This window comes from Saccostrea echinata, unplaced genomic scaffold, assembly GCF_033153115.1.
Source record: "Saccostrea echinata isolate AGI-Se365-2 ecotype Australia unplaced genomic scaffold, CSIRO_AGI_Sech_v1 ptg000024l, whole genome shotgun sequence".
Lineage (NCBI taxonomy): Eukaryota > Metazoa > Mollusca > Bivalvia > Ostreida > Ostreidae > Saccostrea > Saccostrea echinata.
Window position 1 is genome coordinate 1900826 of NW_026889773.1, and position 16138 is coordinate 1916963.

A 16138-nucleotide genomic window follows, 5' to 3' on the forward strand; every position below is an offset into this window, starting at 1 on the left:
GGAAACACAGTCATTGTTATATCCAATAGAACATGTATGCCATAAGTATTTTATCTTAAATCGAGAAGAGTTCTGCTATGATTAAATTTAACTAGTGATTACAGTAAATTTTTGGTTATCTGTACCAACCCTATCATGGGGACTATTTGGCATGTAAGACTATATATATCACTCCTGATATATATCACTCAGGTGTACTCTAACAGACAGTTTTGGGTATGCTTATCTGTACCCGGAGCGACCAGCTGATAAGGGTTTTTTATTGCATATGACGAAAACGGCTAAAAACTCGCACATTTTCCCTACATTGCAATCTTCCTGTTTGATTTTACATGTTTTATGTAATATTAAAAAGAAGAAAGATGATACTTGCATTTTTTCGGAGTTTTATATTTCTATCTTTGTGGATGATAGCCAAAGGACACTCAACTAAAGGTAATGATACTACTGAAGGTAATACAATTCTCTTCTTTTATATAATTCAACTTCCCAGAAGATATTATGTTTTTCCAAAATGCATAAGGAAACTGTAAATGTCATTTTCTCTAGCCAAGGATTTTCTGTCCACTGTGAAGAGAGGACAAGATAGATAATCATTTTAAGTAAAACTGAAATTGTCTATTCCAAGTTTATCTGGAGGATTACTGTGGTAAGACCTTGATGCTCCCAGGGTCCTTTACGCGTCTGAAGCTGACAAGAAGGGATGACTACCCAGACAACTTTAACTGCACAGCCTCTGTTGTTACCTCTGACGTGACTCATTCTGGAAATCCCTCGCGCCTGATGGTGGTTGTCCATAAACTAGAGACGATATGTCCCGGGGATAAACTTAGGCTGCTAGATGGAAACACGTCTACTCCTCTGAAAGGTTAAAAATAGATTAAGACTTACTAGTATTCATTTGTGATGTTTATCTCATATGATGGTTTCAGATTACGTCTTTGTGTTGTTATGGTTCTTAATAATATTCTGAAATTAGAAAGATTTTGGTTATGAAAAATGATCATGAAATATGAAGATAACGAACAGTATTCAAGCTCAAAGTCCATCAAAACAATACAAATCGGTAGCAGAGCAAACAATGACCTCCAAAAACAGAGGTGGGATCAGGTGCCATGGATCAGTGAGCATCCCCTGCCGACCGGCCACACCCGCCTTGTGCTTCTTTTCATGATCGGTAAATAACGGAAAAATCCGTCAACAATTCAGTGTGTAAATAATGGCCTAACAATTAGTATGAAAAACGTCAGTCAGCATATGACTTAATGATAGATTGTATTTGCTTATAAGTTCATTGTATCGACCATAGATGACTTTAAACGAGACTGTTGATATTCTTGTTTCATCAACTTGTTTGTCAATAACTTACCTCGTTTCAGAAATTGTTCATACGTAGAGCATGCTCTTGCTTATCGAATAAATTGAGAGATATATACCCCATATGCAGGTGATAAGGGTCTAGTAAAATATCTAAATATGAAACAGGTGTGTCATACTTGGTGGTATCTTTTATTTCAAGCTCGCTGGGATAGATCGTGCCGACATATGAATGGAAATAACTTAATTGATAATACGTCGTCGATATATCTAAATGTCGAGTTGAAGGCCACAGCAATGAGATTTTTTTTCCTCATGTATAAGATTTTGAATATATTCTGCTTCATATGAATACAAAAATAGGTCTGCTAACCACGGGGCGCAATTAGTACCCATGCGAATTCCAAAAGATTGTTGGAAGACCTGGTCTCCAAACACCACATAGATATTGTCAATCAGAAACTCAAGCATTTTGTAATATCAACTTCAAAGTACTTGTGTGTACAATCAGAATGTTTTAACAAGATAATTTTGCACCACGGAGTCTGACTGAACTGCTTTATATTTGGATATTTTACTAGAAAAAAACTTGATGACTTCCACTTTTCTATCGTCAACTTCCCTTATTCATATTACAAAATATACCATTATCACCTGCATTTGGAGTTGTCCTCCGGACACGAACAATTTCTAAAACGAGGCAAGCTATTGACAAATTATAATAACAACAGTCTCGTTTAAGTCAACATTTCGCAAGTTTTATGGTTGATACAATAACCCCTCAGCAAATACATTTATCATTAAGTCCAATGTTGACTGACGTTTATTCAAGACATGCAAATTGTTAAGCCATTATTTTCATACTGAATTGTCTACGTTTTTTCCGTTTGCCCGATCACGACAAGGAGCACACGGCGATTTACTCCAAATCTGTACAGTTTCAATGGACCTTTGAGCTTGATTACTGTTTGTTATCTTCATATGAAACATATGGAGACAACGAACAGCACCCAAGCCCAAAAGTCCATCAAACAATACAAAATAGGAGCAGAGCAAACACGGACCTCCAAACACCAGAGGTGGGACCAGGCGCCACGGAGGAGCGAGCATCCCCCGCCGACCGGCCACACCCGCAGCGCGCCCCCTGCCACGATCGGGAAATAACGGAAAAATCCGTCGACAATCCAGTGTGTAAATAATGGCCTAACAATTAGTATGAAAAACGTCAGTCAGCATCTGACTCAATGACAAATTGCACTTGTTGACAAGGTCACTGCATCGACCACAGAACTTACGAAATGATGACCCTAAACGAGACAGCCGATACTCCCGCCTCATCAACCCGTTTGTCAACAATTTACCTTGCCCCAGAAATTGTTCATACGCAGAGCATGCCCCTGCGCATCGAATCAACCGAGAGACACATACCCCGCATGCCGGCGACGAAGGTACATTGCTGCACAAGCAAGGGAAGCTGACGATTAAAATGTCAAAGCCATCACGTCTATCATAAAGCTCGGCTGTTAGACCATTATTTCATTATTTCATACATATACTTCGTTTCAGAATCAAATAAGGGCCAGAAGAGAGATCTGGGCGTCACTCAAAATGTATACTTAGTTTGTACAAAACAAATACATGACAGTTTCAAATGTTTCTTTGCTGCTTTTATTATCAGATTTTTTTTTTTGACTTAGCATTATACTTCTGTGGAAAACATGAACCAGAGCAGGCAATGTACACCGTCGCTTCGCAATTGACTGTCAACTTTGAAAGTGACGCTTCTCGAAATGATGATGGATTTGAACTGTATATCACACGTTTCCATTTAGGTAAAAATATTCTCTTTAAAACCTAAATATTTTAATGTATCAGGGATTTTAAGATAGCCATGCATACATTTATAATTAAGTTGGCCTAATGATTGTGCTCTTATTTAGGTATTTGTGGGGATGACGAGTTCCGGTGTGCCAAAGGACCATGCATCGATAAATCGCTGCATTGTGACGACTATGACCAGTGTGGGGACGATTCAGACGAGTGTGAAGGGAAGTCCGGACTGGTGGCTGCCATAATTGGAGCTATGTGTCTTGGCTCACTACTCACCCTGATCGTTTTATGCTGCTGTTGCCCTAAATATCGCATATGTTGCAACAAATCAAAAACACAGGGCCATGTACAACGTACAAGATTAACGGTATGATGTTTTTACGCAGTTATTTTACGACACGACATCATGTGACGTAGGTGGTTAAAATTTCATGGAATAGAGAGTTTTACGTCTGATTTCGAGAACAAATTATATACCAGTAGAGATAAACTTAACTTGCTAATTCAAAACAAATACTCTTATCAACATATTTTACAGAAAAGAAAAATTCATTCGTTGCCGTTAAACGACGCCAAGATGACAAAACCAGACATAGTATTGTCGATGCCACCTTCACTTAAACAGGAACCACCACTTTATACTCTTTCACCACCTGCATATTCGGTGGTGGTCAACGATACATCAGTGGATGGAAGCGAAGGACCGCTACCAACCAAAACCCCCATCAACTAGAAAATATGTTAGCTATTCTAGAGTGATTTATGATTAGTATCTTATGTGTTATGACAGCTCTGATAAACATTATACTCGTGGATGTATAGTATGATGTTTCTTTTGATAATATTTGATACTTGTGTTAAATATTACATTAATAACAAAACGTAACATGCTGATTACAAAGTATGATAAACATAAAATCAATTAAAATGAGATGCAAAAAGGAATTTCTGAACCTTTCTTTTTTTACGATTACTGACAATGAATCAACAATAAAAGATTCTGAATAACTCTTAACAACATGACATAAACAGCAAAATTTACTTTTATTCCTTTGTGAAAAAGATTCTAGAAACTACAGGCAAAAAGAAAAAAATGTCACTATTGACTGTAGGAGATAAATCACTCCAATCATTAGCGCATTGGATTTTCTTTGCAGTTTAAAGAACACAAAAATTTTATTCACATCTACTGTGAAATCACTAATTTTATTGAGGGCTTAATTTTCGTTGCTTTCGTGGTATGAAGAAACCCACAAAATCATGTCCTCCACAAAATGTAAAATTTCTAATAAATAATAACTAACACTTCATCATCCACGGAATCGAATCCCCATGAACCAATGTTCTACCTCAAACCACAAAAATTTGACCCCACGAAAATATGTAACTTTACAATATTCATTATATCTGCTCCTGTTATGATATGGTCCTTAAATTTGTGTATAATTATAAAGGGAAAATACCTTACGAACAAAAGTCTATTTTTCTTATTTGCCAAAATTGTGACGATTTTTTAAAAAATGTTAAAATATCATTTTTCACTTGAAAAAGAAAAGGTTGGCTTGAATGCTAGCTATATCCTGTACACAATCAATCCAGTGTGTGAATATGGGTATATCACCAAATACAAAAATGAATCTCGATATCCATATATAACTTAAAATAGGGATTTATGCAGCACAAAAGTCTGATTTACAAATGAATTTCTCTTTCTTATTTTACGTTTTGTATGTTCTGTCTGTTGAACATCTTGAATCACAATCGTATTACATTGGTCAGTTTATACACAGCAAAGGGAATTTTTTTTAAATGAATTCATCTACTTCTGGGGTTTTAGCGTCAACTGCAAGACTTATATATATTAGAAAACATAACTAAAATCCAACTACGACACTTCCCCATACAAATTCATTAACTCTATAGTATCAGGTCACCAACTCGCTGGCTAATTGATAATGCCAAGTGAATTTTAATTCATACAAAACAAATTTTATTTGTTCATTTATTGGTTTCTTACCTTCATGTGACATAAATGTGCCACTAATACTCACACATAAACAAAACAGAAATAACTTGTAACCATTACTGATAACAATAAAATACAACTAATTGCACCTTTCCTCCTTAATACAGTCACCCATTCTTAAAAAAAAAATCAAATTTAACATAACACTGATCAGGTCTGGTTATATGAAGGTGTATATTTGTTCCTTTCAACTAGTTACTAAGCACTCTGCACTATAAACAAATTATATAAATTGATATGCAAACAATTAATGCAAACATGTATGTATCTAAGATTTGGCATCTCTAGCACTGATAAAATGAAGAAATAAAATAAGTACTGAATAAGTTCTTAACAATATACAGCTAAAAAAACACATGAAATGTTTTCTCTATAAAAACACTTCATTCATATGAGATTCTTTTAATCATCAGAAACTGAAAACTATTCAAAGTGAAGGAATCTTGTACTCACTAAATAAATGAATTCGTCTTACCTGAGGAATTATTACAATTTTTCAATCATTTTTAGAAATTAATCTTATCTGTACTAATAACATTCTTCATTTTCTGTAATTTGAAGCAAATATATTAGTGTGCAAAATATTGAAATTAACCTTTATAAGAGATAAAAATTTAGTTTAAGTATTTCTTTTTGTCTGGCTCTCTTTAGACAAGTTCATAGCAAACAAAATGAATTCTTAGAGCAAAGCAACATTTATTTTTCTCTCAACTTTAGGAAATTACAAATTTTAACCTAGATTTGATAAATTAGGAATATAAGGAAGTGGCTTCATGCAGTTATCTGTTATAATAGGTTTTATTCTCACTACATGTAAGACTAAATTTTGCAATGCACAAACAGCCTTCTTTTATTTTATATTTCAGTATTTATAACAACCTAAAAAGGTCATATACTTTTTAACATCCTTCAATGATAGGTATCCCTTTTAAACCCCCTTCCCCACAGTTTCAGAAATTTCATTTAAAATTATCTGATGCAGTTTTAAAAATCATCTTTCAATGAATGAGGCCACCTTTTGTTTTCTATCAGTAAATATCACTGTATTGTATAAGCAGTTTTATGAAGTGATATAATACACATATACATAGTATAAGGAGTATGAATCTAAATATTGTTCCCAGTAAAATATTCACAACATAAACAAAAAGGTCAATGAAGGTCACAATACCATGATGCACAGCTTGTTTTCTTTAAAAGTAAAAGGTTAATGTATACAATAATTTTCTACATTTTCAAAAAAAGTGTGATGACCGAAGTGTGAAGTTAAAAAACTTAAAGCATGATGAGCTACATGTAATTGGACGTAACACAGACAGCTTGAGACATTTGGAAGCCCAAATTCCAATAAAACAAACATGAAATGTAATGTTTCTTAAAAAGATTCATGTAATAACCACTTCACAAACTCTCCCTGTATAATTACTTCCTGAAAATCCAAAAAAAAAAAAAAAAGATTTCATATGCCTTTACTCTGAACTATACGTATATAAAATTTCATATTTTTCATTCATGAAAAGGTCAAACTTAAAGTTATGAATTAATATTATAAATCAACATTTGCTAAATAATAATAAAAGCAGTATACATGCTTATATATAAATACATTAAGGTCTTCTACGACAAATAAAGCGCAAAATGTACACCCTAAATAAGTCAACTAACAAAGAAACATTGACTTCAGAAGATTTCCTTTTGAACAAAAATCAACCTTACTTTTGATACATAACACAGATAAAGGTAAACACATTAACATATATTTGTTCAAAGCTGACTACATAAAATCATTGGTTTACTACTTAATGGTGGAGAACTGAATCTCGTCATAGGCAGGGGGAGCAGTAGGTGGGGCTGTAGGTGGTGCCAATGCAGCATTGACCTGATTGACCTGGGCTGTGTAGTCATACACGGGGTAGGCGGGGGTCCAGTTAGCTAGGGGGACAGCGTTATCCTCATCTTCATCTTCCTCTCCCCCTTCCAGCCTGACGGGCCCCGACACACACTCGGAATAAGCTGGAGGAGCTGTGATAAAAGAGTGTGTAAAATATTTCTTTTATCTCTAAAAATTTTGTTTCCAATGGAACAAAATAATGCTCCAATTTTCAACTTTTGTTTATAATAATAATAATAATAATAATACTTTATTTAAAGAGGGTAACCCGATTAGTGCAATGCACTAGTCTTCCTCGGGGCCCTCTAAACATATTAATAATAATACAATTACATGTATGAAAACATTGTACACTAATTAAATAATACAACATGATGTAAAAATACAAGTACATTTAAAAGTTTAGGACATGGAATTACGTTACTTAAACAGTGTTGCGGCAAGTTATAATAAATTTTTCCACATTTTTACGAAATGTGTGTACAGTTGGTGAAAAACGTATATACAAAGGTATTTTGTTCCATAAATGAACACCGGAATAATGAAAAGAATTTTTAAATTGATTTGTGCGATATTTCGGTAGACGAAGGTCATAGTTGGTTTCAGATTGTAAAACATAATTATTAGAAGAAATAAATTCAAAAGAGTCTCTTAAATAATCAGGTGCCATACCATGAAGTGTTTTGTACAGAAATACATATTTATGAAAATCAATCAACTCATAAATGGTCAGCCATCCAAGTTTTTCAAATAATGGTAGTGAAGGGGCATCATAAGCCACATCTAATATAATCCGGGCTGCCCTTTTTTGCAATTTAAAAACTCTATCTATGCCAGCACCTGGCGCATTACCCCAAATAGTTAGACAATAATTAAAAGAAGGCAGAATGTAGGCATTATAGAATAGTTTTCTTGTGTGTAATGGGAGAAATTTTTTAATCCTGCGTAAGGTATATAATTTATACGTCAAAGATTTACAAACTGAGTCAATATGGTAATTATAGCGCAATGAATGATCAATATATACTCCCAAAAGTTTTTCAGATTCAACATTTTCAATTAATTTGTTTGAAGCATATAAATTTAATTCAGGAGAATTTATCTTTGATTTTCTATGTTGAGTTCCCATAAGCATACATTTTGTCTTATTGGTATTCAACACCATTTGATTTTTGGAACACCAATTTTCAATCTCACAAAAATCAAAGTTAAGTGCATTCTCAATACCTTCTACATTTTTATGATGTGTATGTAAGGTTGCATCATCAGCAAACATATCAATATCTGTTCTATTTACATGTAAAGGGAGATCATTTATATACAATAAAAATAATAGGGGACCTAAGATAGATCCCTGGGGCACTCCTGCTGTGACAGGCAAGAAATCAGAGGAATATGTACCTATTTTTACACACTGAGACCTTGAGGTTAGATAAGAATGAAACCATTTAATAGCCATTTGGTCAAAGTGATATGATTGAAGTTTACTTATAAGGATATCATGATTTACCAAATCAAATGCCTTGCTAAAATCAAGGAAAGTTATGCCTACTAGATTTCCTTGGTCCATAGCTTGTAACCAATTATCTGTTAGTTTTGTTAGAGCCGTTTGACATGAATGAAACTCTCGAAATCCAGATTGTGATTTAAATAAAAGATCAAAGCTAGAGGTAAAGTTACGTATTTGATCGGCTATGTGTTTTTCAACTAATTTTGATAATGTAGGAAGAATGGATATGGGTCTGTAGTTCCCTGGATCTGCGTGGTCGCCATTTTTGAAAATAGGAGTGACTTTTGCTTGTTTTAAACGGGATGGAAATACACCATTAGTAATGCTAGCATTTATAAGATGTGTAATATTTCATTTCTTACACAATTTATACATTTACATGTACCTGGTCTGATCCCTTTTTATCTTTATAATTTAGGTTTCAACTGAACAAAAATTTATGTCGTTTTGTATTTTCTTTTTTCAAACAAAGTGGTAAAAAAAATTATAGCTATAATAAAATTCTCTCTGAAAAACTGAATCCAATTCACCGAAAGATGTTTTCTGGCAAGTTTGATAAATTGACCCTGTAGTTCTGAGTAAGGAGTTGCAAATGTTATAAATTCACAGGCAAAACACTGTAAAATGGACATATGGACATTGGACACTCTTTCATCATAAAAGCTCACATGGGCCTTTGGCTTATGTGAGCTAAAAACTGAAGAAAAAAACAAAGGCAAACATATAGGAATAACAGTTTCATTAGTTACTGAAACTCCATGTAGATTAATGAAATAGTGTTTTATAATCATTAATGTAATTGTTAAGATAAATACAATTTCAAGCGATGCATAAAACACTTTATTTATTTTTTAAATCAAAGAATGAGGCTTCAAGAATATCCCCTTACCATCAGGATAGGGAGCTGTGAGTGAGAAGTCTTGATTTCCTATGGGTGGGGGATAATCCTGGACCTCTGGGGCTGTGGGGACAGGCTGGATCACCTGGGGGGATATGTTTCTCAATGGAATACTCCCTATGATGACGGCATTATCCAGAGAAATTGTATTCCAGCCAGTGGATATTCTAAACTACAGGAAAAATAAATAACAAACAATGTCAAGTTTTAGTGTAAAAAATACTATCAAGGTAAATATTTACTGAGAAGATTCATGCACGAAGGAGTTTTATGATTTTACAATCATGTTAAAAAAGTAATATCTAAATGTCATTCTGTCTTTGCAATTACAAAAATTTGTGCATATTGAATGCCTTTGCTATCTCTTACAGTAAGTTTATATTTAACATCTATGATGTTACTAACAAAAGTTTGCACTGAATATCTAGTGTATCACTGTTTACCATTAGCTCATACATTCACCTCTGTCGTTGGCTTGCGTATATCACAGTGTTAAGTACAAGAAATAGTCCGATTGTTTTATTTCCTTATAATTACCGGGTAAATTCCTGCACTAATGATCGTCTTTTAAGGTATATATTACTATGAGTTCTAGAACTATTAGTTTGATTTGAAATAATCCTTGGAATATCATGTATTTACATTATGTCAAAAATCTTGATGTGAGCCCATTGCAGATGTGTCTGAGAGAAGAACCCTGCAAGGAGGCTCTAAGTGTATAATGAATGACTATGATGTTACTTACAGTAAGTGTATACTGAATGTCTATGATGTTGCAGCCTTTTAAGTAGGAAGGAGGCAGGGAGGGGACAGGCATTGCCCGGGTGAAGACCTGGTGCTGCCCCACCCCCACTGCCAATGTTCGATTCACATACAGTGTGTAAGTCTCACTCTTAGTTTTGTACTTTGGATTGCCAGAGGAGAACAAACTGTTAGAAAATCCTGTGTAAGTCACATCCTGAAAAGAAAATAAGAAGTTTATCTGAAAAAAAAAAATTCCAGCACATTTTGTACAAAAATATAAGTCTGTAAACTAAAATAAATGTTTACAATAGAAACTAATCTTGAGTATTCAATAATTTAAAATTTTAAGAAAAATTTGAGTGAACTTCTGATTAAGCTTATTTTAAAGCAATTTTTTCTTTCATTCATAAACAAAAAATAAAACATTATTTGGTGGTAACATTTATAATGATATTATATGCATGGGAATTTTAAAACGTTGATTAGTATGTACACTGAAATGACACATTAACCACACAATCATACCACCTAGCCAGTGTCTAACCTGTATAAGTTCTACACTCCAGGCCTACACAATAATACCACTTAGTAGCCAGTATCTAACCTGTATAAGTTCTACACTCCAGGCCTACACAATAATACCACTTAGTAGCCAGTATCTAACCTGTATAAGCTCTACACTCCAGGCCTACACAATAATACCACTTAGTAGCCAGTGTCTAACCTGTATAAGCTCTACACTCCAGGCCTGCACGGCATTCTCACTCTTGTTGTTAATGTCCATCTCTACAACGATTGGTTCCCCGGGGACAAAACCAGACTTATTCACCTTCATTTGAGCAATTATCTCCCCTTCTGAGCAACAACAACCAGATATTTCTTGTCTTCTATACTGTATGATTGGCATCTGAATAAGAGAGACACAGACACTGTATTTTATATCAAAGTTACAATATATCCATACTAGTATGTTTCATGTTTTCATGTGACATATGAAATATCAATAAAACAGATTACAAATATCTGTTTTCTTTGTTGTTCAATAGTTGTTTGCCAAAATCTTCATCTATACATCATTGTCACTTTATGGAGAGTCGACAGACCTCCGATTCTTTGCAGCATCTTTCTACAATTGTTTCTAACCCTCTAAGTTCAAATTGCACTTTTAATTTCACAAGCTTTAAATCTACTCTTACTCTTACCACAGAATCAGGAAAAGCGTTGAGATCTAGATGATTAATGACAGTAAATGGTAGAACTATGTTCTCATCTGCCTTCCAAGGCCTTGTTATCTGACCCTGAAGGGTGTACCTCACATAACCTTTTCTGCCCTCAAATGATGATGGAAGCTCCCCTGTAGTACTGAGGGGGATAACAAAGGGGTACACATGATCCCCTGCCTCTAGTGTCTGAGCCTGGGTTTGAGATCCTAAATTAAAAATTAATATACATGTATTTGAGAAACTCACATGTCATAAGCTAAATGGAGATATTAATATGTTAATGTTGTTTGGTTATCAAATTTTTTTAACAAAATAATAATACCAACCTCCAAACAGGTAGAGCTTGTAATTGACATAAGTTTCTTTTGCCGTGAATTCCCTCTTGTCATTATCAGATCTACGATCAAACTTACATTTTGCTTTTCCAAATACATAGACACTGATGCCTACAAAAATTCTAATTCTTCACAAACATATCCATATATGCAACTTAAATCAAATTTACATCAGATAATGTTGAATATACAACAATATACAATGCATCAAACTTATCACTGCTTTTCATGACTTATGTCTGATTTAAGATTGTAAAATTAACTTAAAATCATATTGTTACAGGCAATCACAATTTGACTTGCAAATGTTTAAATCAACTATGAAAATGAATGTCACACTTATCAGTTATGTTACAAGCTTAGTTCTTACTTTGAATTTTGAGTGAATGGGAGACATTTATGTATACTGTGCCTCTCAGATCTGTCCCCGACAACACCACTATATTTCTACTAGTCTGACCATCCACGTGAATCTCAAATCTCTGTATTTTCATTTCCTGTCGATTGTTAAACACTGTTAAATGTTCACCACCATCTTGAGATAGTTACCTGAAAATATTTTGATTTTGATCAGACTTATAATTCTAAACACTATAAATTAAAACTTACAGTCACCAGTATTAAATAAAATTGAGATTTAAACCCGTAAAGTTTTTCAACTAATAGCTACGTAGGTAGAAATAGCCTGCTCAGAATACATAAGCCCCTGTGATCAGGTGATCATACTGTTTTATTACCTTGAAAACAAACATTTAAAAAACATTAAAAGTGAGTATCCAAATTCTGAGGTTAAGTAAAATTTACTTACCACATTTTTTTTATTTTTAGTTTGGTAATATATTCCAGGTACTTTCTTTTAATTTTATAGATTTTTGGATTAATCACATAGGAAGCTTGTATAGAAAACTAAACTTCCGAACCCATTACGCATTGCTTTCAAATATCCGGAATTGTGTTCTTTGACGGCTTAACAGTTTAAAGGCTTGAAGGAAGCTCTAAACACTGCACACTAAAGAGTTCTACTTGTTGGGTAGATTTATGCAGTAAGAGTGGTCTGTCCTTAGAAGTAAGATAGCAAAAATGCTTGTTTACTGTTAATTACACAATTTATTGCCCGACGCCACGTGCTTCAGGCAGTATTAGGATCAAAATTTCCATGGTCCGAAACTAAGCGATCATACTTAGTGAGCTAGACTTTGTGCCAGTTGATTTACATCGGAATTTGTTACCTGCATTTAAATAAATACAGTTTGCAGAAGAAAGAATCATATTACTGATACAAAATAATGATGCGTTTACTTCCTTCAGTTTTTTGCATGCACCTGTTTATTCTTTGCGATTCTTTATACGGACATGTCCGTGTAACATTTTTTCTGCGTTTCTAAACTACTGGAGCAGTCCATTTGTCTGACACAGGTCAATCATATCGCGCCAAATATCACAAGTCAATTAATTATCTTCGCGCCTTTTTCGTGAATTGTTCTATATTGAACAGCTGTTGAATAGGTGTGATAATTCTATGGAAATAAAGTTTGTTCTTTAACCTGATTCTTAAGCTTCAGAGTTTTTATTAACTGCAAATTTTATCTCATTAAAAAAATCACATTGTATATGTGCAGGCAACACTAAAGCAATGGACCGGATTTGCTGATCATTCTTACTATTTTGTTTCCCGGTTACCCCTTAACTGTACTAATCATAAACAAACTCCCTCCACCTAGTAAATGGGACATCGCTTCTTGATTCAGTCTGTTTTCCACCTTTTCTTTCAGTATTACAAAATAATGTACGTTACAAGGTTAGCTTTTTTAAAAAGCTTAGAAAGCCAGCCAGTAGCATATTATTCAATGCTTTGTGATAAACAAGGGTTTCCTTTTAATACAGTGCATAGGCGTCGGAAGCAAATTGAAAGTGGGGTAGCTAATTGAAAGGTGGGGGGCTAAACCAACGAAAAAAGGTAAGCCCCAATTTTCAATGCCTATATTAGGCCATCATTAAAAATATCTTTGTTTCCCCTAACCCGACCCTAGAATCTGAAGTTGGGTAGGTAGGTAGGTAAATATTTTTTTTTTCTGACAGCAGCTTTGAAAATACATTCTGAATTTCTGATAAGAACGGATTTTGATGAAATTGTATTTTATAAAAGTTGATAAACATTAAAAAAAAAAAAGTATTTGAATAATCTTCTTAAAAAAAACTTGTCAGTCGGCGGGATTTAGTTGGGTCGGTCGCGTTAGGGGAAACAAAGGTATTTTTTATTTTGGCCTTATGTCTATCTTTGCAAAAAAAGTGGGGGGGGCTAAGCCCCCCTGCCCCCCCCCCCGGTTCCGACGCCTATGCAGTGACAAGAGTGTAGGCCAGTACCCGTGGAGGGAATGGGCTTCACTCCCATAAGGTTCTATGTAAAGAATATCGGCAAAATGATTTCAGAAGACGATATGTACTGGTTTTCATTTCAGACAACAACAAAACAAAACAAAAAAAAAACACGTTATCACAGAAGAAATGAGAAAAATCCTGATATCGATTGAAAAGAAAAACTAAACGATTTTAAAACTGTACATAAAGATATATTTTAAACTCATTCATAATATATGATAAGACCATCATCGCAAGTGAGTTTTGTCCGGGGCGGGGGGGGGGGGGGATTAGTATCTTGTTTTGCTCTATCTATAAAGTATATAGACCATTAACTTTGCGTCCTAGAGCAGCATTGAAGCATTTTTGTCTCAAACACTTCAAGACATCTTTCCTAGTTAAAACTGTTCACAATTTACTTCGTCGTCGAGAACGACGGAGAACAGACCAGTCTATAAATAGAGGCCGTCTCATCAATCTGTCACTGACCAGAGAGTGTGCATGAAAAGCGCGCCCTCTGGTAAGAACGACTCTTCAAACTATTTTTCCCAGAATTGGCCATTCCAATCTACGCAAGTGCACTTGCAGTTTCATCCCAACGTAACTAGTCAGCCCGAGGGCTAACTAATAAATGACCACACAGTGGCATGTCTTACATATCGTTAATCTGTAGTATTTGGTAATGACATTTGAGAAAGTCAATTGTGCATCTTGTGTAATGAAGTATCGCAACTATGTCGCTCCTTGATGACGAGAACGTTTAGCACTTCTCTTACTTATACGTTCCATAGATATTGATTGATTTAGTCAGGCAAGCTTTTTAAAAAGCTATTACTTGTAATAGATTAAAATATTCTCAGCATCATATTAGACCAAGAATAGGTAAATGAATTCATTATTTCCATTAGATTTCTGTTCACGAATAGTCATTTGTCTTTGAACAATTTTCCTGCGGAAATAAGGCAGGTGCCCTATATTGAAAATGCACTAAATAGTCTCAATATGCACACATTTATATGATATATTTTTATCCAAGTCCAAAAAACACTTTTTGTTAGTGTTTAGAGCTTCCTCAAGCTACGTTTTTGGGATTGACATGTGCATCTGATCAATGATGTACTTTTTTATGTCCCCGTAATCGAAGATTCGGGGGCATATAGTTTTTGCCCTGTCCGTCCGTCTGTCTATTTGTCCGCAAAAACTTTAACATTGGCCATTATGTAACTTTTGATTGGTTGGACCTATGGCTTTCTAGCTACAGAACTGTAGCGTCATGATTTTATATTTTAGTCTTTGATCGATAACGCTACAGATCCCGTAATGCAAATATGGTGCAATTTACGGCGCAAGATTTTCTGCGGACGGTTGGGCATCCTCGCAATGCCACAGGGGTCCTGAGTCAACAAGCTGCTGTTGGTCTAACGGCAACGTGTTGACTCAGGACCTCGATCTGGCATTGCGAGGATGACGGTTGGGGAGAATTTCTCCATTTTCAAGCATTTGTAAATCAATCAATCAATCAAATTCTACCTTTCATTCCCTAATTCCAGGCATATTCTTTAACCAACATGTATATCTTATCCACCTCCTAATACTTTATAGTCGTCTCTACAGAGCAATAAACACGTTTGTTGTGAATATTTTTTGTCGGATGGTAGAAAATTAAAGAAAGAAAAACGAGTTTATTGCTCTGTAGAGACGACTATAAAGGGTTAGGGGGTGGAAGCATGAACAAGTTGGTTAAAGAATATGCCTGGAATTAGGGAGCGAAAGGTAGCTGGACAGTGGAGAAATTAATACTTGCTATCAGCACTCGCCACTTGGCTATATACAACATGGCTTGTCACAAACTGCTATGTACAACATGTTCCTTACTCACACTGGCTTTTCATTTTCGTACCCTAAAACAAAAATATTTAATATTTGCAAATTTAGACTTATTTAAAATATAATTTTCATAGCGTTTTAAATGAATTCATTGCAAATTACACATATTTAAAGTATAA

At 34.6% G+C, this 16138-nt stretch overlaps 2 protein-coding genes across 2 annotated transcripts; one reads left to right on the forward strand and one right to left on the reverse strand.

Moving 5' to 3' along the window:
• The first annotated feature begins 407 nt into the window (after positions 1–407).
• LOC133191736 (uncharacterized) lies at positions 408–4054 on the forward strand. The gene is made up of 5 exons (XM_061327473.1): positions 408–435; positions 629–868; positions 3015–3149; positions 3258–3514; positions 3686–4054. Exons 1-5 carry the CDS (start codon positions 408–410, stop codon positions 3878–3880), a joined length of 855 nt encoding a protein of 284 aa, XP_061183457.1. The 3' UTR covers positions 3881–4054.
• A 2720-nt stretch (positions 4055–6774) lies between these two features.
• LOC133191803 (arrestin domain-containing protein 3-like) lies at positions 6775–12313 on the reverse strand. Its single transcript, XM_061327538.1, has 7 exons — positions 12145–12313; positions 11766–11885; positions 11419–11645; positions 10941–11123; positions 10218–10430; positions 9464–9644; positions 6775–7195 (listed from the first exon to the last, which is right to left on the reverse strand). The coding sequence occupies exons 1-7, from the start codon at positions 12266–12268 to the stop codon at positions 6969–6971; spliced, it is 1275 nt and encodes a 424-aa protein (XP_061183522.1). The 5' UTR covers positions 12269–12313; the 3' UTR covers positions 6775–6968.
• Positions 12314–16138: the final 3825 nt, after the last annotated feature.

Bases quoted from the DNA above. Each gene is read 5' to 3' on its own strand.
- LOC133191736 (XM_061327473.1), top strand. From the start codon at position 408: ATGATAGCCAAAGGACACTCAACTAAAG. The intron at 436-628 runs GTAATGATACTA...GTCTATTCCAAG, and splicing joins CAAAGGACACTCAACTAAAG to TTTATCTGGAGGATTACTGT. The intron at 3,515-3,685 runs GTATGATGTTTT...CATATTTTACAG, and splicing joins TACAACGTACAAGATTAACG to AAAAGAAAAATTCATTCGTT.
- LOC133191803 (XM_061327538.1), bottom strand. From the start codon at position 12,268: ATGAAAATACAGAGATTTGAGATTCACGTGGATGGTCAGACTAGTAGA. The intron at 11,124-11,418 runs GTAAGAGTAAGA...TCTCTTATTCAG, and splicing joins ACGCTTTTCCTGATTCTGTG to ATGCCAATCATACAGTATAG. The intron at 7,196-9,463 runs GTAAGGGGATAT...CTTTTATCACAG, and splicing joins CACAGCTCCCTATCCTGATG to CTCCTCCAGCTTATTCCGAG.